General features: G+C 36.5%; 1 protein-coding gene across 2 annotated transcripts in view; it reads left to right on the forward strand.

Annotated features, from left to right (window-relative positions):
- LOC149076634 (pescadillo homolog) overlaps nt 1–15939 on the forward strand; it is a 270201-nt gene that overhangs the window by 62904 nt on the left and 191358 nt on the right. For both annotated transcript variants that reach the window (XM_089244245.1, XM_089244246.1), the window contains exon 3: nt 7330–7483. In XM_089244245.1, coding sequence (XP_089100371.1) covers nt 7330–7483 — 154 coding nt within the window. The remainder of the gene's footprint in view (nt 1–7329; nt 7484–15939) is intronic.

Here is a 15939-nt window from a genome sequence, read left to right on the forward strand (position 1 = left end):
ATATGTGGGTTTTTCTGGTACGTAAGGACGGATAATTCCAGTGGATAAATCACAAGTTCTGTACCCTGAGGACCGAATTTTATAGGTTTTATATCGAGCACCCCACCTGGTTGTTGGAAGGCCGTTAATTCGGTGAAAGTACCTCCGTGAAGTAGCAATAGCTGCGTAATCAATCGAGTCAGGTAAATTAATTTCGGATAATCTGGAAAAAGCATCCGCTACAATATTTCGCTCACCCTGAATGTAACGAATGTCCGTTGAAAATTGAGATATATATTCTAAATGACGGCGTTGTCTGGGAGAGCTGTTATCATTAACTTTGTGAAAAACATAAGTTAGAGTCCTATGATCACTGTAGATCGTAAATGGTCTGCCCTCTAACATGTGTCTGAAATGTTTAATGGAACTATAAACTGCAAGCAACTCGCGATCATAAGTACTATAGTTCTTTTCAATTGTCATTAACTTCAGAGAAAAAAATGAGAGTGGTTCGACGACACCATCAGAAGTTTGTTGTAAAACAGCTCCGAGAGTAAAATCCAATGTGTCGACTGTCAACGAAAGTTGAGCATCGTGTTTAGGATGAGCCAAAAGCGTGGCGTTGGTAATAGCATGTTTACACGTTTCGAAAGCAGCAATGGTTTCCTCCGACCAAGCGATGAGAGATTTATCTTTTTCTTCTTTCCTTTGCACAAATCGTGTAAGGGAGCTGGTCAGATGCTGAGTTTTTTTTAAGAAACGGTGGTAAAAGTTGAGAATTGCTAGAAATCTTCGAAGTACATCAACCGTTTTTGGTTGCGGATAATTACAAAGAATGTCGACTTTTTCAGGCAAAGGAGAAATGCCGTTCCTGTTAACCAAAAATCCTAAGAACTCTAGCTCAGATTTCCCAAATATGCATTTATCAGGATTAAGAATTTATAAAACTGTTTAAACGTTCAAAAACTAATTCTAGATCTTTAAGATGTTCTTCTGTTGTTGATGCAACTAGTACGTCATCTAAATATGCATAACAGTTCAAGTCTCTTAAGACAATATCTATGAACCGTTGAAATGATTGTGCCGCATTAGACAATCCAAAACACATATATAAGCATTCATAATGTCCAATCCGAATGGGGTAATAATGGCAGTTTTTTCAACAGACTCAGGATCTAAAGGTATCTGATGATGAGCCTTAATCAAGTCCAATTTAGAAAAAATGCTTTTTCCCTGCAGACCGTAACTGAAATCATGAACATGTGGTATAGGATATCGGTCTGGACACGTTATAGAATTAAGTTTTCTGTAATCCCCACATAAACGGTATTCTCCATTACATTTAGGAACAATGTGTATCGGGCTTGCCCATGGACTTTTTGAAGGTCTCAATATGCCCTGATCCATTAGCGTTTGAACTTCACGCTTTGCAATAGCAAGTTTTTCTGGAGAAAGTCTGCGGGCTTTGGTAAAGACAGGAGAACCTTTAGTAGTAATGTAATATGTAACGCAGTGTTTTTTAAAAGTAGCCCCAAGCATAGAAGGATTCGTTAGATTAGGAAATTTAGATAAAACTTTCAAGTAGGGTGAATCTCTACAAATGGTCTTTAAGCCTAATGTAGTGCAACTGGCATTGCTACATTTGATTGAAAGTGAAGTCAAACTGTCAATCAAACGAGACTTTTTTACGTCAACTAATAGACCATAACATAGCTGCCAAGTTTCCCGAATTTTAGCTTCATCGCTCGACCTCCCAAAAAGTTCTTAAATCTCCCGAATTTTTACGAAAATCACAAAAATCCCTAAATGTCTCTAAAAATTACCTACTTCATTAAAAAAAATCCCCGCTTATGAAAACAGTCTTTAAGGAATTTCTTGTGGGGCATGAAGCCCTTTTTTCCCCTTTCGAAATGACGTCACACGTCGTAAATGGGGAAATTCCCTTTTTAAGGAAGTTTTACAAACCCTCTGATGGTAACAAGAAAGTTGTTTGTCTTATCGTGCAGGGAAATGGCTTAGCAGCCAATAGTCCTGGATAATAATCAAAGATTATAGTGATGCGCATATGGTCAAAATTTCTTTTGTTGAAGTTACTTACATGCGATATAACAAAGCATGAATAATGATAAGCAAAAACATATTTAATCAATTTTAAAGATACTTATTCCAATGAATTTCCTTTCATCAAACGTTCCAGAAGAGGGCCGACTTTTCCTTTTTGTACAAGTTGTGTTACGGACATAAACATCGGGCATGGAAAGACTACCATCATCACTCGTGAAATTTTAAAAAGAAGCATCGAGCAAGTGTCACAAAAAGTCAGTGTTCTTAAAAAATTGACGGTGTTTTCCTTCATCTTCCGATGATTTTGGGGTCATTCGCGCAGAATGTTTGTTCACAGCGTTTCTAACTGAACACAATATTTATTTTTACATCATTGAAGTTTTGGCCTCCAATTTCACTTGTTTTTTGCGTAGGAATTTTATTCCCAAGGGTTTAACTTCCATGTGTGTAAAATCCCTATTTTAATTTGACTTCAGTAGGGATTTTATTCCCTACGCTTTAACTTTTATGTTTGAAAAATCCCTATTGTATTTATTAGGAAATGGTTTAAGCATAAAATACGGGTTTGTGTGAAAATCTCCCGAATTTTCATTTTCAAAAGTTGGCAGCTATGCCATAATGTTCTAAGAAATCAGCACCTAATATCGGGCGATTAACATCAGCTATAACGAAGGACCATCTAAACAGTCTGCGTAACCCTAAATCTACTGATAAAGATTTGCAACCATACGTAGAAATTTTAGTATCATTAGCTGCTTATAGCGAAAAGTTTGTATCTGCTGCTTTATGTAGCTGTGTATTTCGTGGGAAAACCGAAATGCTGACAAACCAGTCACGGCCCAGACTCTGTCCCTCCAGGGATGCAAGCCTTTTACCCTAAAAAAAACCGAAATGCTGGCACCTGTATCCACTAATAAACCAGTACCAGATTTTCGATCATGAACAAAAAGGCGAACTAAACGCCGGCCATCACCTGCTGTCGCCAAAACAGATGGGCCAGTTTCCAATCACAGGGTTTAATGCATTTTGATGCTTTTCTACCAAATTTGAAATGATACCAACAATAAGGTTTACTTTTGGGTGTACCATCACCACTAGACCTTTCTCTAGACCGAGAATTTGAACAAGCTCTTCCCTTCTTGCTAAAATTTTTCTCTCTATAGCGGGATAAGCAGTCAACAGCAACGGTCAAAGTCGAAATTTGACTTTGAAGTGATTTCAAGCTGATGGTTTCGTTGCGGCTGACCTCAGAAATAGTCGGTGTGTGCCCAGTGACTTTGGTAATTTTATCTGCCATTTCTGCTAAATCCGGCAATGTATCCTTACTAACAGAAAGTATCTGTTATGTATGGATAGGCAAACGTTGTAACCAAAGGGTTTTAAGCACTTCATCTGAAATGTTCTTGTCAGCTAATGTATGCATCTCATGCGACAACTGAGAAGGTCGCTTATCCCCAAGAGTGAGCTCTTGGAATAGAACTCGTAAGCGGGAAGTTTCCGACAGTGAAAACTGTTGACAAATGCGTGTTTTAACTGGTTGTAAGAATAATCTGTAACAGGAGATCTGATCAAATCACTAACATATGACAACACTTCGACATCTAGAGCTGTCACAACACAGTGAAATTGCGTTTTAGGATCAGTAATTCTGGCTATTTTAAAGTTTGATTCACTCTGAATTAACCAAAGATAGACATCGGATTTCCAAATTGAAGGCATGCGAAAAGCAACACGCGAAAGTTCTAATTCAGAAGACATACCTGTTTCTTCGATAGCGTTCAGCATATCCAAAAAAAGTTCATCACAATCCAGGAAGAGAATTGAGGAGATGCCCCCTCAATCAGTCAGCAAACGCACCACACACAGGGGAAAAAAAAGGAAGCAGCAAGTCACATATTACGAAGTGAGAAAGAGTACTTGTTTTCATCTGCTTTCGAGTTTGTGGCTGTCAAACATCTGCTTAATTTACGCGGGTCACCAGTACTATGGTGATGCTAGTGCTGGTGGATGTGTCGGGTTGTTATTTCGGAAACATACAGTCATGACTCCTTTTCTTTAAGTTGTTTAATAGAAGAGAGATTTTTACGACATGTTCGGTCGACAGTTGGAGCCAGACAACTCCAATACAAGAAGACACTAGATAATGCCTAGCTAGTGAGTGGCATAAAAAACATAATAAAAATATAAAAATTGTACAAGACAAGCAGCGCCACAAACTCTATCTGATAGCAGTTCTTAATTATCCTCACAACTTTATCTGGAACCTCCATGCAAGCTAGCTTCCTCAGCAGTAGCAATCTGTTTACTTTATCAAATTCCTTTTGGAAATTGGCGTAAATTACAACAATCTCTTGTCCAGAGTCTATAGCACTCTCCGATATATCATGACAAATCAACTGCTGCACTGGTAAGGAGCAGCCAGGAATGAAGCCAAGCTGAACTGTGAGGGGATTAAGCCAATCTCGTCGGCAAATGGAAGTAACTGATTGATGATGCATCTCTCAAAAATTTTGCAGGATATATCAGTTAACGATACTGGGCGATAATTATTCGGATCTGCCCTGGAGCCTTTATTCTTATAAATTGGACTAATAACTGCCTTTTTCCCAGAGCACGGAATAGATCCGTAGTTATAGAAGGATGTGAAGATGGAGCTAAGCAGAGAAGATATCGGGTCTGAAAGACGCTTGTAGAAACAACTGGGTCAGGACCCGGAGATGATTGAGCAGGAAGAGAAGCAATAATTTATTTTATCGTCTGAGTGTTGAACATGTCACGAAAGAAGGGATGATCATCCATCATTTGGAGTCATTCGCACAGAATGTTCACATTGTTTCTGATTGAACGCAATATATATTTTTTGATATCACCATTGAAGTTTTGGCCTTCAATTTCACTTATTTTTTGCATAGGGATTTTATTCCCAAGGGTTTAACTTTTATGTGTGTGAAATTTCTATTTTATCCTCTGAAAAATCCCTTTTGTATTTATTGGGGAGGGGTTTTAGTATAAAATACGGGTCTGCATGAAAATCTCTATAGTTTTCATTTTCAAAAGTTTTCAGCTATGATGATTACAAATATTTCAAAAAAGTTTTTATGCACAAATTTTAAACTAAGGGCGCACTGGACTGAGTGACTTGCAGAGAAACCTGTGAATAAAACTTGAAAAAATTAAATACTTTTATTAAACAATGTGCTATTCACGTATGGCGTTTACTGGGTGAAAACAAAATCAGCCTAAAGGTGAAGATGTGGGCGAAACACCTGCAAATATGTGCTCGTGTGAAAGGGCATGCAGACCCGCATCTGCTCCGTGTGAAAGCAAAAACCCAGTGGGTTTTTGTAGATGGGCCTGTACTTTGTATACATTAGGATAACAATTTATTCTCCCATGCAAATAAATTACATTCAGCTCTGTAACATTAATTTCTATTTAAAAAGAATAAGACTTAAAAGGTAAAGTTGTTTGGCTAGTGGTAAATGTAAGTAGTATTTTGTATGCTAACAAATGATTTTCTTCAAAAACTCAGCTGGTTTTTGAGGTGGGCCCACCCAGAAAAACCGGAGCAGATTTGCCAAGCGCACACACGACTGCAGACAGGACACTCTACTTGAAGGCAGGATGTATGGTCTCTGAAAAATATAAGATATTATTTTGTAAAGTAAACACACTTCGAGCAACAGCAATAATATTTGACTTCCGGCGTTAGTGTTGTGAACTCCTGTTGAGCATTTTTTAAATTGGGATCGTATCTCTACGGCAGGCAGTTGATGAGATAAAGATTACAGGACACCCTGTATAATATTATAGACAAGACATTCAATTAGAAATTTTTTTGTGTTTATAAAACTGATTAGTTTAACAGTTATATTTTTTTTATTAAACATCTGTAAAAAAGCTGATTCCATTTAAATTTGCTCTGGGCTTGACGGGTTCAGGACATGGTCCCCACGACGGTGGGACTGACAGGGCTTCAGGCCTGGGACAATTCACTTTTTTTTTTTTTGTCACACTAATATAAATCTATCGTAAAAGGGCTTGTGAAGGTCTGATCTGGAAGCCCACAAAAGATCCCAGCCCTGGTGGCCTTGCTCCAGGAAATGGGGGCCATGATTTGGGGGGAAGCTCATCTATGAATAGAAGCACGCTACAAGAAAAATGTTAATTTGTGAAGTTAATTCAAAGTCAGTGACATTACATAAAGATTTTTATTTCTTGCTTGCAGTTTGTTTGTTTGTTTATTCATTGATGCCAAATTTGAGGAATTAGGTGAAAAAAATGTTCGTTCTTAATGATTAACACAATTTATTTTATTAAAAAACAGTCTTAATTTAAATCAAAAAATCCTAATTTAAATAAAGAAAATATTTTTTATTTAAAAAATTTTTTCAATTTTTTCGTACCCTGGTTTTATTGATCAACATGTAATCTCATTAAAACAACAGTATAAGAAAATGGTAGCACAGTTAAAGCTGTTTGCATCTTCCCTCAAAAAAATTGACTTAACAGTGGAAGAAAACAAATTACCACATTTTGTCAAAGAAGTTCTGATTTAGAGAAAAAAATTTTTTTCAAGTAGATTCCATTTGGCTAACACACTACAAATCTGATGATGAATTTGCCAATATAATGGGTATGATAACAAGGTTATAATATTATTCTTGAAAAAAAAAGCACCAATCGTGAAAGACGATGATCAAACTTGTCTTCTAACAGTATGGAATATATCAGTTAATTTTCAAAAGGTCTGCAACCCTCTGCTGGGGAAGAATTATAATTTTGATAGTTGTTTAGTTCATAACCGACCATTACAGAAACAACTTCACAAAAATTTGAAATGTTATAACTGATCACAATTATTCGTCTGATCCTAAAACGAGAAACACTTTCCTATTTTAGTTTCCACAAGGAATTACGTCAGTAATTATTGGGTGGTCGATAGTGGTCACCCTGTATTTACTCGTATTACATCACACAAAGTTGAATACATATTATTCGAAATTCTTTGAAATATAAGTATGTTTTGAATCAGTAATTTAAAAAAAATAACAAAAAACATGATTTAAATTGATTTAAAAATTGTTAGCACACATGTAAAATATTTTCACACTGCTCCTGAGCCTCTTATTCTAAGCTAAAAAATCATATTTGCAGCCATGAAACAGTAGCTGTAAGAGTTGTAATAATAACAATATATAAAATTGGATGAAAACAAATTTATATAACATGTACCTGAAGGTGAATTCTGGTAATCCATTGTTGGTTTTCATCTGTCTTTCTTAGGCGATTGTGCATTTTGAAAGGTATATATCCTGCTGAGCCAAGGCATAAAAAAAAGGCTAACAAGAACAACTCAAAAAATAAAACATATTTCTATGTTAAGGATATCCAATTTTTAATGCATGAGCCTATCATTGATAAGTTCAGGGCTTTTAAGGTAAGCATATTTAAACTTTATTTGTATTACTATTAAAAATTCCTGGCAATATCAGGTTCTTACCATATACTAGGAGCATTGAAGAAATGACAAACCATTGTAAAGTGATAACATGTTTGAAACGCACTGGTTGGGAAACTCTGTAATGGAAGTAAACATTCCACAGAGTTTTCCAACTATTTCTGCCCATTAGTGAGGTTTGATCACTTGTCCAGCTCTGACGAACTTTTAAAGTAGTTTTTCATTTAAGTTTGGTTCGGTTTAGTATATATCAGGGTTCGCGCTGCTGATCGCCATTGTGCCAAATAGTGACAAAATATTTCGTTTGATGGATAAATAAAAGATTGAATTTGTCAAATCACACACATGAGTGGCCATTCAGTTTCTTGATGGTCGAATCAGTCATTTGACACGTGCAAAAATTCACAAGTGAAATAATTTTTGTTGGCCAATCGCGCGATTAATGTTCAGCAACTCTTGGTATGGTTTGGGGGGGGGGGGATTAACAGGAGTAATTGACCACATCTGGAACCTATTGTTTGAACACTTTACTCCCAGCAGGCAAAAATTAAATTTTGAAAATGCTTTTGAATTGTGGGCAGCAAAAAAATCTCCACAAATTCTTGAAAATTAAAATATTTTTTGTACTGTATAATTTACATTTTATTTCAATTAATTTTCATTTGTACAATATTTATTTTTCCATCTTAAACTTCAGGTAAATTGTTTTGGGATCTGCATTGTATATAACTCATCAATTTTGCTATAACTTTTTTCATCTGATCAGCCAATTATTATTGCTATAATTGATAAAAAGTTGGGGGGGGGGAACCCTGGTATATATACACATAGGTGGCGAGCTGTCCAAAATTTTAAATTTATTTAGAGAGCCTACATACAGTGGCCACGGCACAATTTCAAAGCGCTTATGTGGCCCCCACTGCAGTTCTATATCTGAAGTTACCAGCAGCAGATTCTCAGATTTCTTACGTGATCCACAGTATAATTACGGATCACTTAAGTAAAGCGTGGTACAGTTTCAGAGCACTTAAGTGGCCGAACACATTTCCAGATCACTTGAAGGATTGGCAGAACATTTACAAATCACTAAAGTGGCTCTGTAGGGGACTTATCTATAGGCAGAATGTTAATTCGGTTGCCCACAAACTATCGAAAGGTTTTTGGTGCACAGAGTAAGATGCCATTAAGAATATTTCATATTTTTATAAATGGTGGTTGATGATGTAAGCATCATCCAAAGCCCCCCATCAATGCTGACATAATACTCGAATGCCCCCTATACATTAAATATAGTATGGTCATAAATATGGTAAATATAGTATATGTAAAATATGTTGTGTTTGAGGCAGCTCACATGTTTCTTTGTTCGCACGCGAGAGAGACCATATTATGAACCAAAAAGCAGAGGTAGCTTGTCATCCCACACGAGACATCAGATCATCAGATTTTTCACGATGTGCATTTCAAATTTAAATTCGAATTTACAGAGTTGTCACCTGCTACGGATTGTCCGTAATTTCTACAAAGCTACAAGAGACACTCTCAATACTACGGAAATCGGGTCTTTCTTTGAGTTCCTTGCAGTGTTTAACTTATTTTTATTATTTTTAAATTTCACCGATCTTTACCATAACGATGAATCCATATACACATGTGAGAGAGTTCGGGAACAGACAAACTCAGAGCCAATCTGTTTTGTCTGTGTGCACGGAAGGCAATCTGTAAAGCTACATCTATACCCGCCGCTGTACTTGATGCCCAGATGCGTAAAAACTTGTTTTTCATCAAAACCACCCCATGCTGTGAGATAAAACTGGTTTTTGCATCATTCAAGATGGTGGAGTGGGCAGGTTTTACATGCCGTGTCCAGACCCAGCTTCATTTGCATAGTGCATGGTCAAGCTCGCAGATCTTGTGGGAAAGAATGTTTCACTTGACGAGCTTTGATAAAAAAAATAGGAATTGGTTGGGGTCTAGGGTTGCTAGACGTCCATTGATGCGACCCACATGAGTATACACAGGTTCGGATTGCATTGAATATTCATGAATTATCAAAGGGCTTGGTGACCTCAGAATGTTGCTTCAGTAGGGGGGAGCTCATGTGGCCTGAGCCTTCTACGTTCCAGTGCCAAGAAGGTGCTGTATTTAATAAACTTTCAATTAAAAATTGAAAAAATTGCATTTTTGAGTGATCATTTTTTATTTACTATGATTATGTTGTCATACTCAAAAATAATTTTTAGATTTATGCAGAAGCAGTGCCAGCATCTTCATGTCATAAACATCCCAGAAAAGTGAATTATTTTGTCTCCCCTTAGGGCTGGGGGAAACAAAAACCTCTTCTACCCTCCCCTTTCCTGACTAAAAATACTTGCCTACCTATTTACTTAAGAGTTAGAGTACTATCAATTTTTCTTTTTATCAGATCTCATTATCTGTTAAGATGACATGGTTTTGCGGGAGAAATGGCTCTCCTTCTGCTGTTTTATCAACCTTAGAATTAAAATGTGTTGTTCACATCTGAACTATCTGTTTAGGATTAAATGTTTCCTCAAAGATTTTAAATCATAAAAAGGATTTCCTTTGATTATTAGTTTCATAATTATTGATACTGAAAAGTGCTAGTATTTTTCTTTTCAAAACACAAGTTTTTTTTACGCTCTCAATTTGCTTCCACAAAATAAAAATAGGGTAGTGGAATGCCCCATTGTAATGCACTCAATATATTTGGTGAAGTTGTACCTAAGTTTAGCTCTTTGTATTGGTCATTCCCAAAAAAGTTTACATTCCACATTTTTTAAATGAAAAATCCAAAGTTTAGTTTTTAAAATAAAATTGATCTCAAATGACTTGAAGTTTAATATTTCATAAATATTTTTCATTTTCATTTTCTAGTACCGTAATTTCACATAATTATGGTTCATAACAACACCATTTTCTTTCTAGATTAATCATCATACCTTCTGTATTCAAGCTATTCAATTATTTTTTTTTTTTTGCTGATATTGCCTGTAGAAAGATCAAACATTAATTAATGTTAAACACTTTTTTAATTCCTTATGTAGCTCATATATATATTTTTAAAAAATTAAATTTTGGACCATAGTTGTGTTGCCTAGTCCCAGTTATAGTCTGAAGTGATTGTATTTAGTTTTTTGATGTTATTGCCTTCTCAATAGAACTCAACCTTTCAATAATAACTAATCACTTTTATTCATTATAATTAAATTAGTATTTGGATAATCGACATCAAAAAAATATTCGTAAAGGGCATCTTTTGTTTCTGGTGGGGTTGTTCACTTCGTTCTGACGCCCACCCATGCAAAGGGAAAAGATTCTCCCTTTCTCTCCAGAGCTTCCAAAGCAACTTTCTGTCGAGATTGGAGTGGTGGTGAGTCTTCTGTGGCAATTTCACTACAGAGTACCCCCCCCCCCCCCAATGAAGGAGGGTAACCGAAGGAACAATGTATATAATGTTTTATGTATATATATTATGTTGAGCACAATAAAAAATTTCATCCATGTGAAAAAATATGTAAATTGTGATTAGTTCATTAATATGCCTATATGTATAATGTAATACAGTCAGAAAAATGACATGAAAGACAACATAAAATATATATGGAACAACATAAAGCAAAATTTCAAAAATTATGAATATCAGTCTATTATAAAAGTTGCTAGTTTTTGTGGAAAAGGGACACTTCTTCCTGAATGGGTAACGATGCATTTTGTCATTGAATCTTCATTAGCTGACTTGTTATACTGAATTTTTAAGCTGACAGTCTGTGGTTGTTCAGTGTTCGGAAGCAAATACGCTGGTTTCACACAATCAATTGAGATAGTTGACTTTTGACCATGGATTTCGATAGTGACAGTTTTGTTCGTTTCTGTATAAGGTTGACTTGGTCGTTCTACGCGATCCACTCGCAGAAAAATATGCAAACCAAATATCAAAGCCGGGTTGACATAGTATTTTTGGATGCAATAAAATGTTGAGAGAGAAATGGAATTCAACTGCCCCATTTTGTGCTGAAGATGGGTAACAAAGTCATTTTCACAAGGTGGAATCAGTGCTGAATCTAAAATGTCACATGGTAGTTTTAGGGTTGTACCATAAACAAGTTTGGCACAGGACATTGGTAAATCCTCTTTGACAGCCGTACAAATGCCGAAAAGGACCACTGGGAGTACGTCAGACCATCTATTGTTCTCGTGGGCTTTGATAGAAGACCTTACCACATTCTCATCATATTTTTTCAGTTAAATAAGAAAATTAAATGGTACAGATCGTCGAAATCACTGTCAGGCACAGATCCAGGGAGATGTGGAATAAGGGACATTTTAGTATGAATAAGGTTATTATATGACAATACATTGTGTTTTATGGGACAGGATAATTATTTCCCTATATTATTTTTGTTTCCTGGCTCCCCCCCCCCCCCCCCCATCAACCATCAAGTCTCAGTGGATATACTCTGGATCACTAATGTGAGATATAAACTCGAGATTTATACCAACATCAAATTACCATTCAATTTCAACAAACAATTTTGAAATAAAAGAAAAATTGTCCTGGTGATATAATATACAGCTCAGCAAGACCATTGTTCACTCTGAGCAGATTTTAAACATTTTACCAGACCAAAATTCAAAATACGAGGTGGAGGCGTGTGGTTTTTAAAATTTGCTAATGGGTGGACGTTTTTCAAAGGTTATAGAGGAGTCTCTGGGTCACCTATCACACTTAACCTTGTGTTAAGTAAGTAAGTAAGATGAAAACGCACAACAAGTTCATTGGAGGTTGGATGATATGCTGTCGTTTTAATTTGGTCAGTTCCCCGTATTTTTGTGAACTTTTTGTACATACGTGATCGCATTTGCAACTCTTGGGCTGTAGTTATCACCGAAGGACAACCAAAACGTGAGATCCAGGTGTTAAATATAGCTTTACAGATGGTTTGGATGTAGCTCCTTCTGACTTTCACTCATGCAAAGGGAAAAGATTCTCCCTTTCTCTCCAGGGTTGCCAAGGCAACTTTCTGTCAAGATTGGCGTGGTGGTGTCTTCTGTGGCAATGCATCAAATATTTTGTTATAAATCGCTTATAAACGATAATTGAGAGAATGTACTACAGCTATATCATATGTCTATCTTTATCCTCTTTGCTAGAAGATGAAGGGGGCTTTTTTAAATTCGACCCCTAAAGATAGGTCAGAAAGGGTGGGGTTCCCTAGAGAAATCACACCGAGCCAAAACTGCCAAAGCTATCATCATGAAATTTGTTCAAAAGTTTTGTTTCATGACATAAGACTAACCATGAAGGGGTTTTTTGAAATTCAACCGCTAGGGGGGGGGGGTGTGTGTATAGAACATGGTTCGTACGACCCTTGAAAACCTTGAAAAGTCCTTGAAAAAAAAAAAGTTCATTTTCAAGGCCTTGAAAGTCCTTGAAAATCCGTAAGAGTCCTTGAAAATTTTTTTTTTTTTAAGAATTCTGTGAGAGTCCTTGAAAAATTTGTGTTTTCCGAAATAGTTTTCGCCACTTTTTTTTTTTACTCCGTAAGTGACGTCTATAAAAAAGTGCAAAGCACAGGGAAAAAGCCTTAGCAGCCAATAACCCTGGATAATTGGATTTAAAGCACGTTTTTCCCCCATTATTCTTAAGCCGGGTTTTCGTAGGAGCAGGTTTTCTGTGCCGCGTGCAAAGTGAATCGCCCAGCGTGACACGCTGTCCACTTACCAGTAATAAGAAAACAAGCTCGACTGTTTTCCTAGAGAGCGCAACAAGCCTCACGGTAGTGTTTTACGTCGGGCATGGTTGGCCGACTGCTTCTGGAGGAGTCAAATGTGTTGTGTGCCACTCGTTTTACCAATCTTCTCTTCATTTTTGTTTTCTTTCGCTGCCCTTCATCGAGCTCGGTGCTTCCCTTCAAACCGGAGCATGCAGATGACAGGCCACGGTAGGAATACACAAACGCGTAGTGTGATTATGTAACATGTTTCTTCCGATGCGAAATGGTCCAGCTCGGTTCATACGGCGCCAAAAACTTATGTTGGAATGTTTTTCCCCTTTTTATTCTTTGTGCATGTGGAACCGCTCGGCCCGACGCAATATGTAAATCGCCAGCAGCGTGCTCCCACCCTCACGGGAGCTCGGCTTTATACTGTAGGCTGGCTTTTTTCCGCATGTATGTCGGAATTGTTTTTTTTCTCCCTAAGATTGCGGGTTGTTATTTGTCGGCCGTTTTATTTATTTATTTTTTTTATGATCATAAATGATCTGGTTTTTTTTCCTTGCAACTTTTATGGAATAAAAGCTAGAGTTAAAAATGAACTTCCGATCGTTGTTTTTGTTCTTCAGCTCAGTCGGCATGCTCTGGCCCCCAACAACCAATATCTCCTTCTAGAGTAGAAGTCCTTCTGTTCTAGAAGGTATTGCAACAACCCACTTCTAGGAAAGCCTGGCTTTATGGTAGCATGTATCCTGTGATCGTATGTAGACGTATTTCGAGTCGTTGGAAGTCATTAAATTTTTGTACTAGGTATTTTTTCTGGAGGACTTGAGAAATAAATATCTTAGAAAAGTTTCATAATTTTTGCCGAAATAATTTCAGCCTTTCGGTCCATAAGTGAGCAAAGCTTCCTCTGATTACTGTCAACCATATGCGGAGATAGACTTGGAAGTCTGGGGGGGGGCACGATGATGATGTCAATTCATATATGCATATATACATTAGATCAGTCAACTTCACATCCCCCCCCCCCCACCATATCTCCGCCCATGCTGTCAACAAAATATTTATTTAGGAGTGATGTGAAGCGCTTGTACAAGATTCTTTAAAGAAAGAAATCAAAAGATGAGTAGCAAGTGTGTGTACTTTTAATTACTTGTGGCTGAAACATCCCTTCTATCAAGATTGGTTGCTGAGTGTGCCAGGCAAAAATGCCGCCAAATGCAAGCTGTGCTTCAATGGGTGAATCGGCGCTGAAATCCATTGAGCTTATTATATTACTGGAGGGAGTATGATGCAGGGCCATAACTAGGATTTTTGTATTGTCTTGCTGCCCCCAGCAATTCGGAATTTGATAATTTTATAACGGTGTTCACCTAAAAATTGCCACCTGGAGCAGTTACCCCCCCCCCCCCTTTCTCCCCGTGCCCTCTAGTACCGGCGCTGGTATGACGTCAGTGGTCTACATCATTCCTTTGAAAATCACGTGATGCGTTGAATGTTGGCGCATCTCCGTTATTTTCTAATGGCATCCATAGTTGTTTAAAGGAGTTTAAAACAATAAATGAAAGAAATAATTTCAGTATCGATGATATGATTCCAAAATTAATGAGAGATAATTCCAGAATTAATGAGAGAATTTCAGCATTGATAAAAGAGAATTCCAAAATTAATAAAGCAATAATTCCAGAATTAATGAAATAATTTTAGAATCAATAAAAGAATTCAGCATTAATGAAAGAAAGAATTTCGGCATTAGCTAAAGAAACAAATCGAGAATTGATGAAAGCAATTAGTCCTTGAGTAACAAAGAAATAAAATTAATGAAAGAAATAATTTAATCTTTTTCTATCTTTAGAAGAGTTCTTTTTTTTTAGTCTTTAAAAGAAAATTAATTGCAATATTTAGAGACTAAACTGCATTTCAATGAGGAAATTGACAGGCACGAACTGACTGTTATTTAATGTGCCATATGTTTTGTATGATATATATGTGTATGTGGCCTCCTTTATTCATTACGGATGATGTGAAATAAAGTAGGTAGAAATGTAATCTCTGAAAGTTTTAATCAAAATTAAATATGTGCCTATTCATGTGAAAGATATGCGTTTGTAAAAAAAGTCATTGAATTTTTAAGTTTTACCTTGAAAAGTGCTTGAATAGTCCTTGAATTTTTTTTCGTTGGAAGAGTACGAACCATGTAGAAAAATCAGCGAGCTGAAACCATTGAAGCCATAAATATTGGTCAGTATTTTTGTATTGTAATGTAGAGATTCACAGAGAAGGGATTTTTCTAAATTCAATCCCCGTAAGAGGGAGGTTCAAAGGCTGTATGGAGCAATCATCACTGAGCTGAAATTGCTGAAGCCATAAATATGAAATTTACTCAAATATATTTCATGAAGTAGATATCTACAAAGACTGGATTTCTGATGTTACATGGGGGAATCGTAGAGTAATTTTCGAAGCTGTGAATTACAGCTTGTGGTCCATAAAAATCGACTATAATTGAGAGCAAAGTACAATTTTCTATTATTTTTCCTATAAATATTTATATATGCACGCAGCAGTAAAAATGTTTATTAAACATATGTAAGTACTAAGTTACTTGTAATACAGTACATAAATAGTGCAGAACAGCTTGTTGTAGTAACTTGTAACTCAGAAAGTTTGCAGCTGACAAGATAACATAAAAAAACA

This window comes from Pholcus phalangioides, unplaced genomic scaffold (genome assembly GCF_987345545.1).
Source record: "Pholcus phalangioides strain wild (caught in Gottingen) unplaced genomic scaffold, Ppha-v1.0 ptg000015l_1, whole genome shotgun sequence".
Classification (NCBI taxonomy): domain Eukaryota; kingdom Metazoa; phylum Arthropoda; class Arachnida; order Araneae; family Pholcidae; genus Pholcus; species Pholcus phalangioides.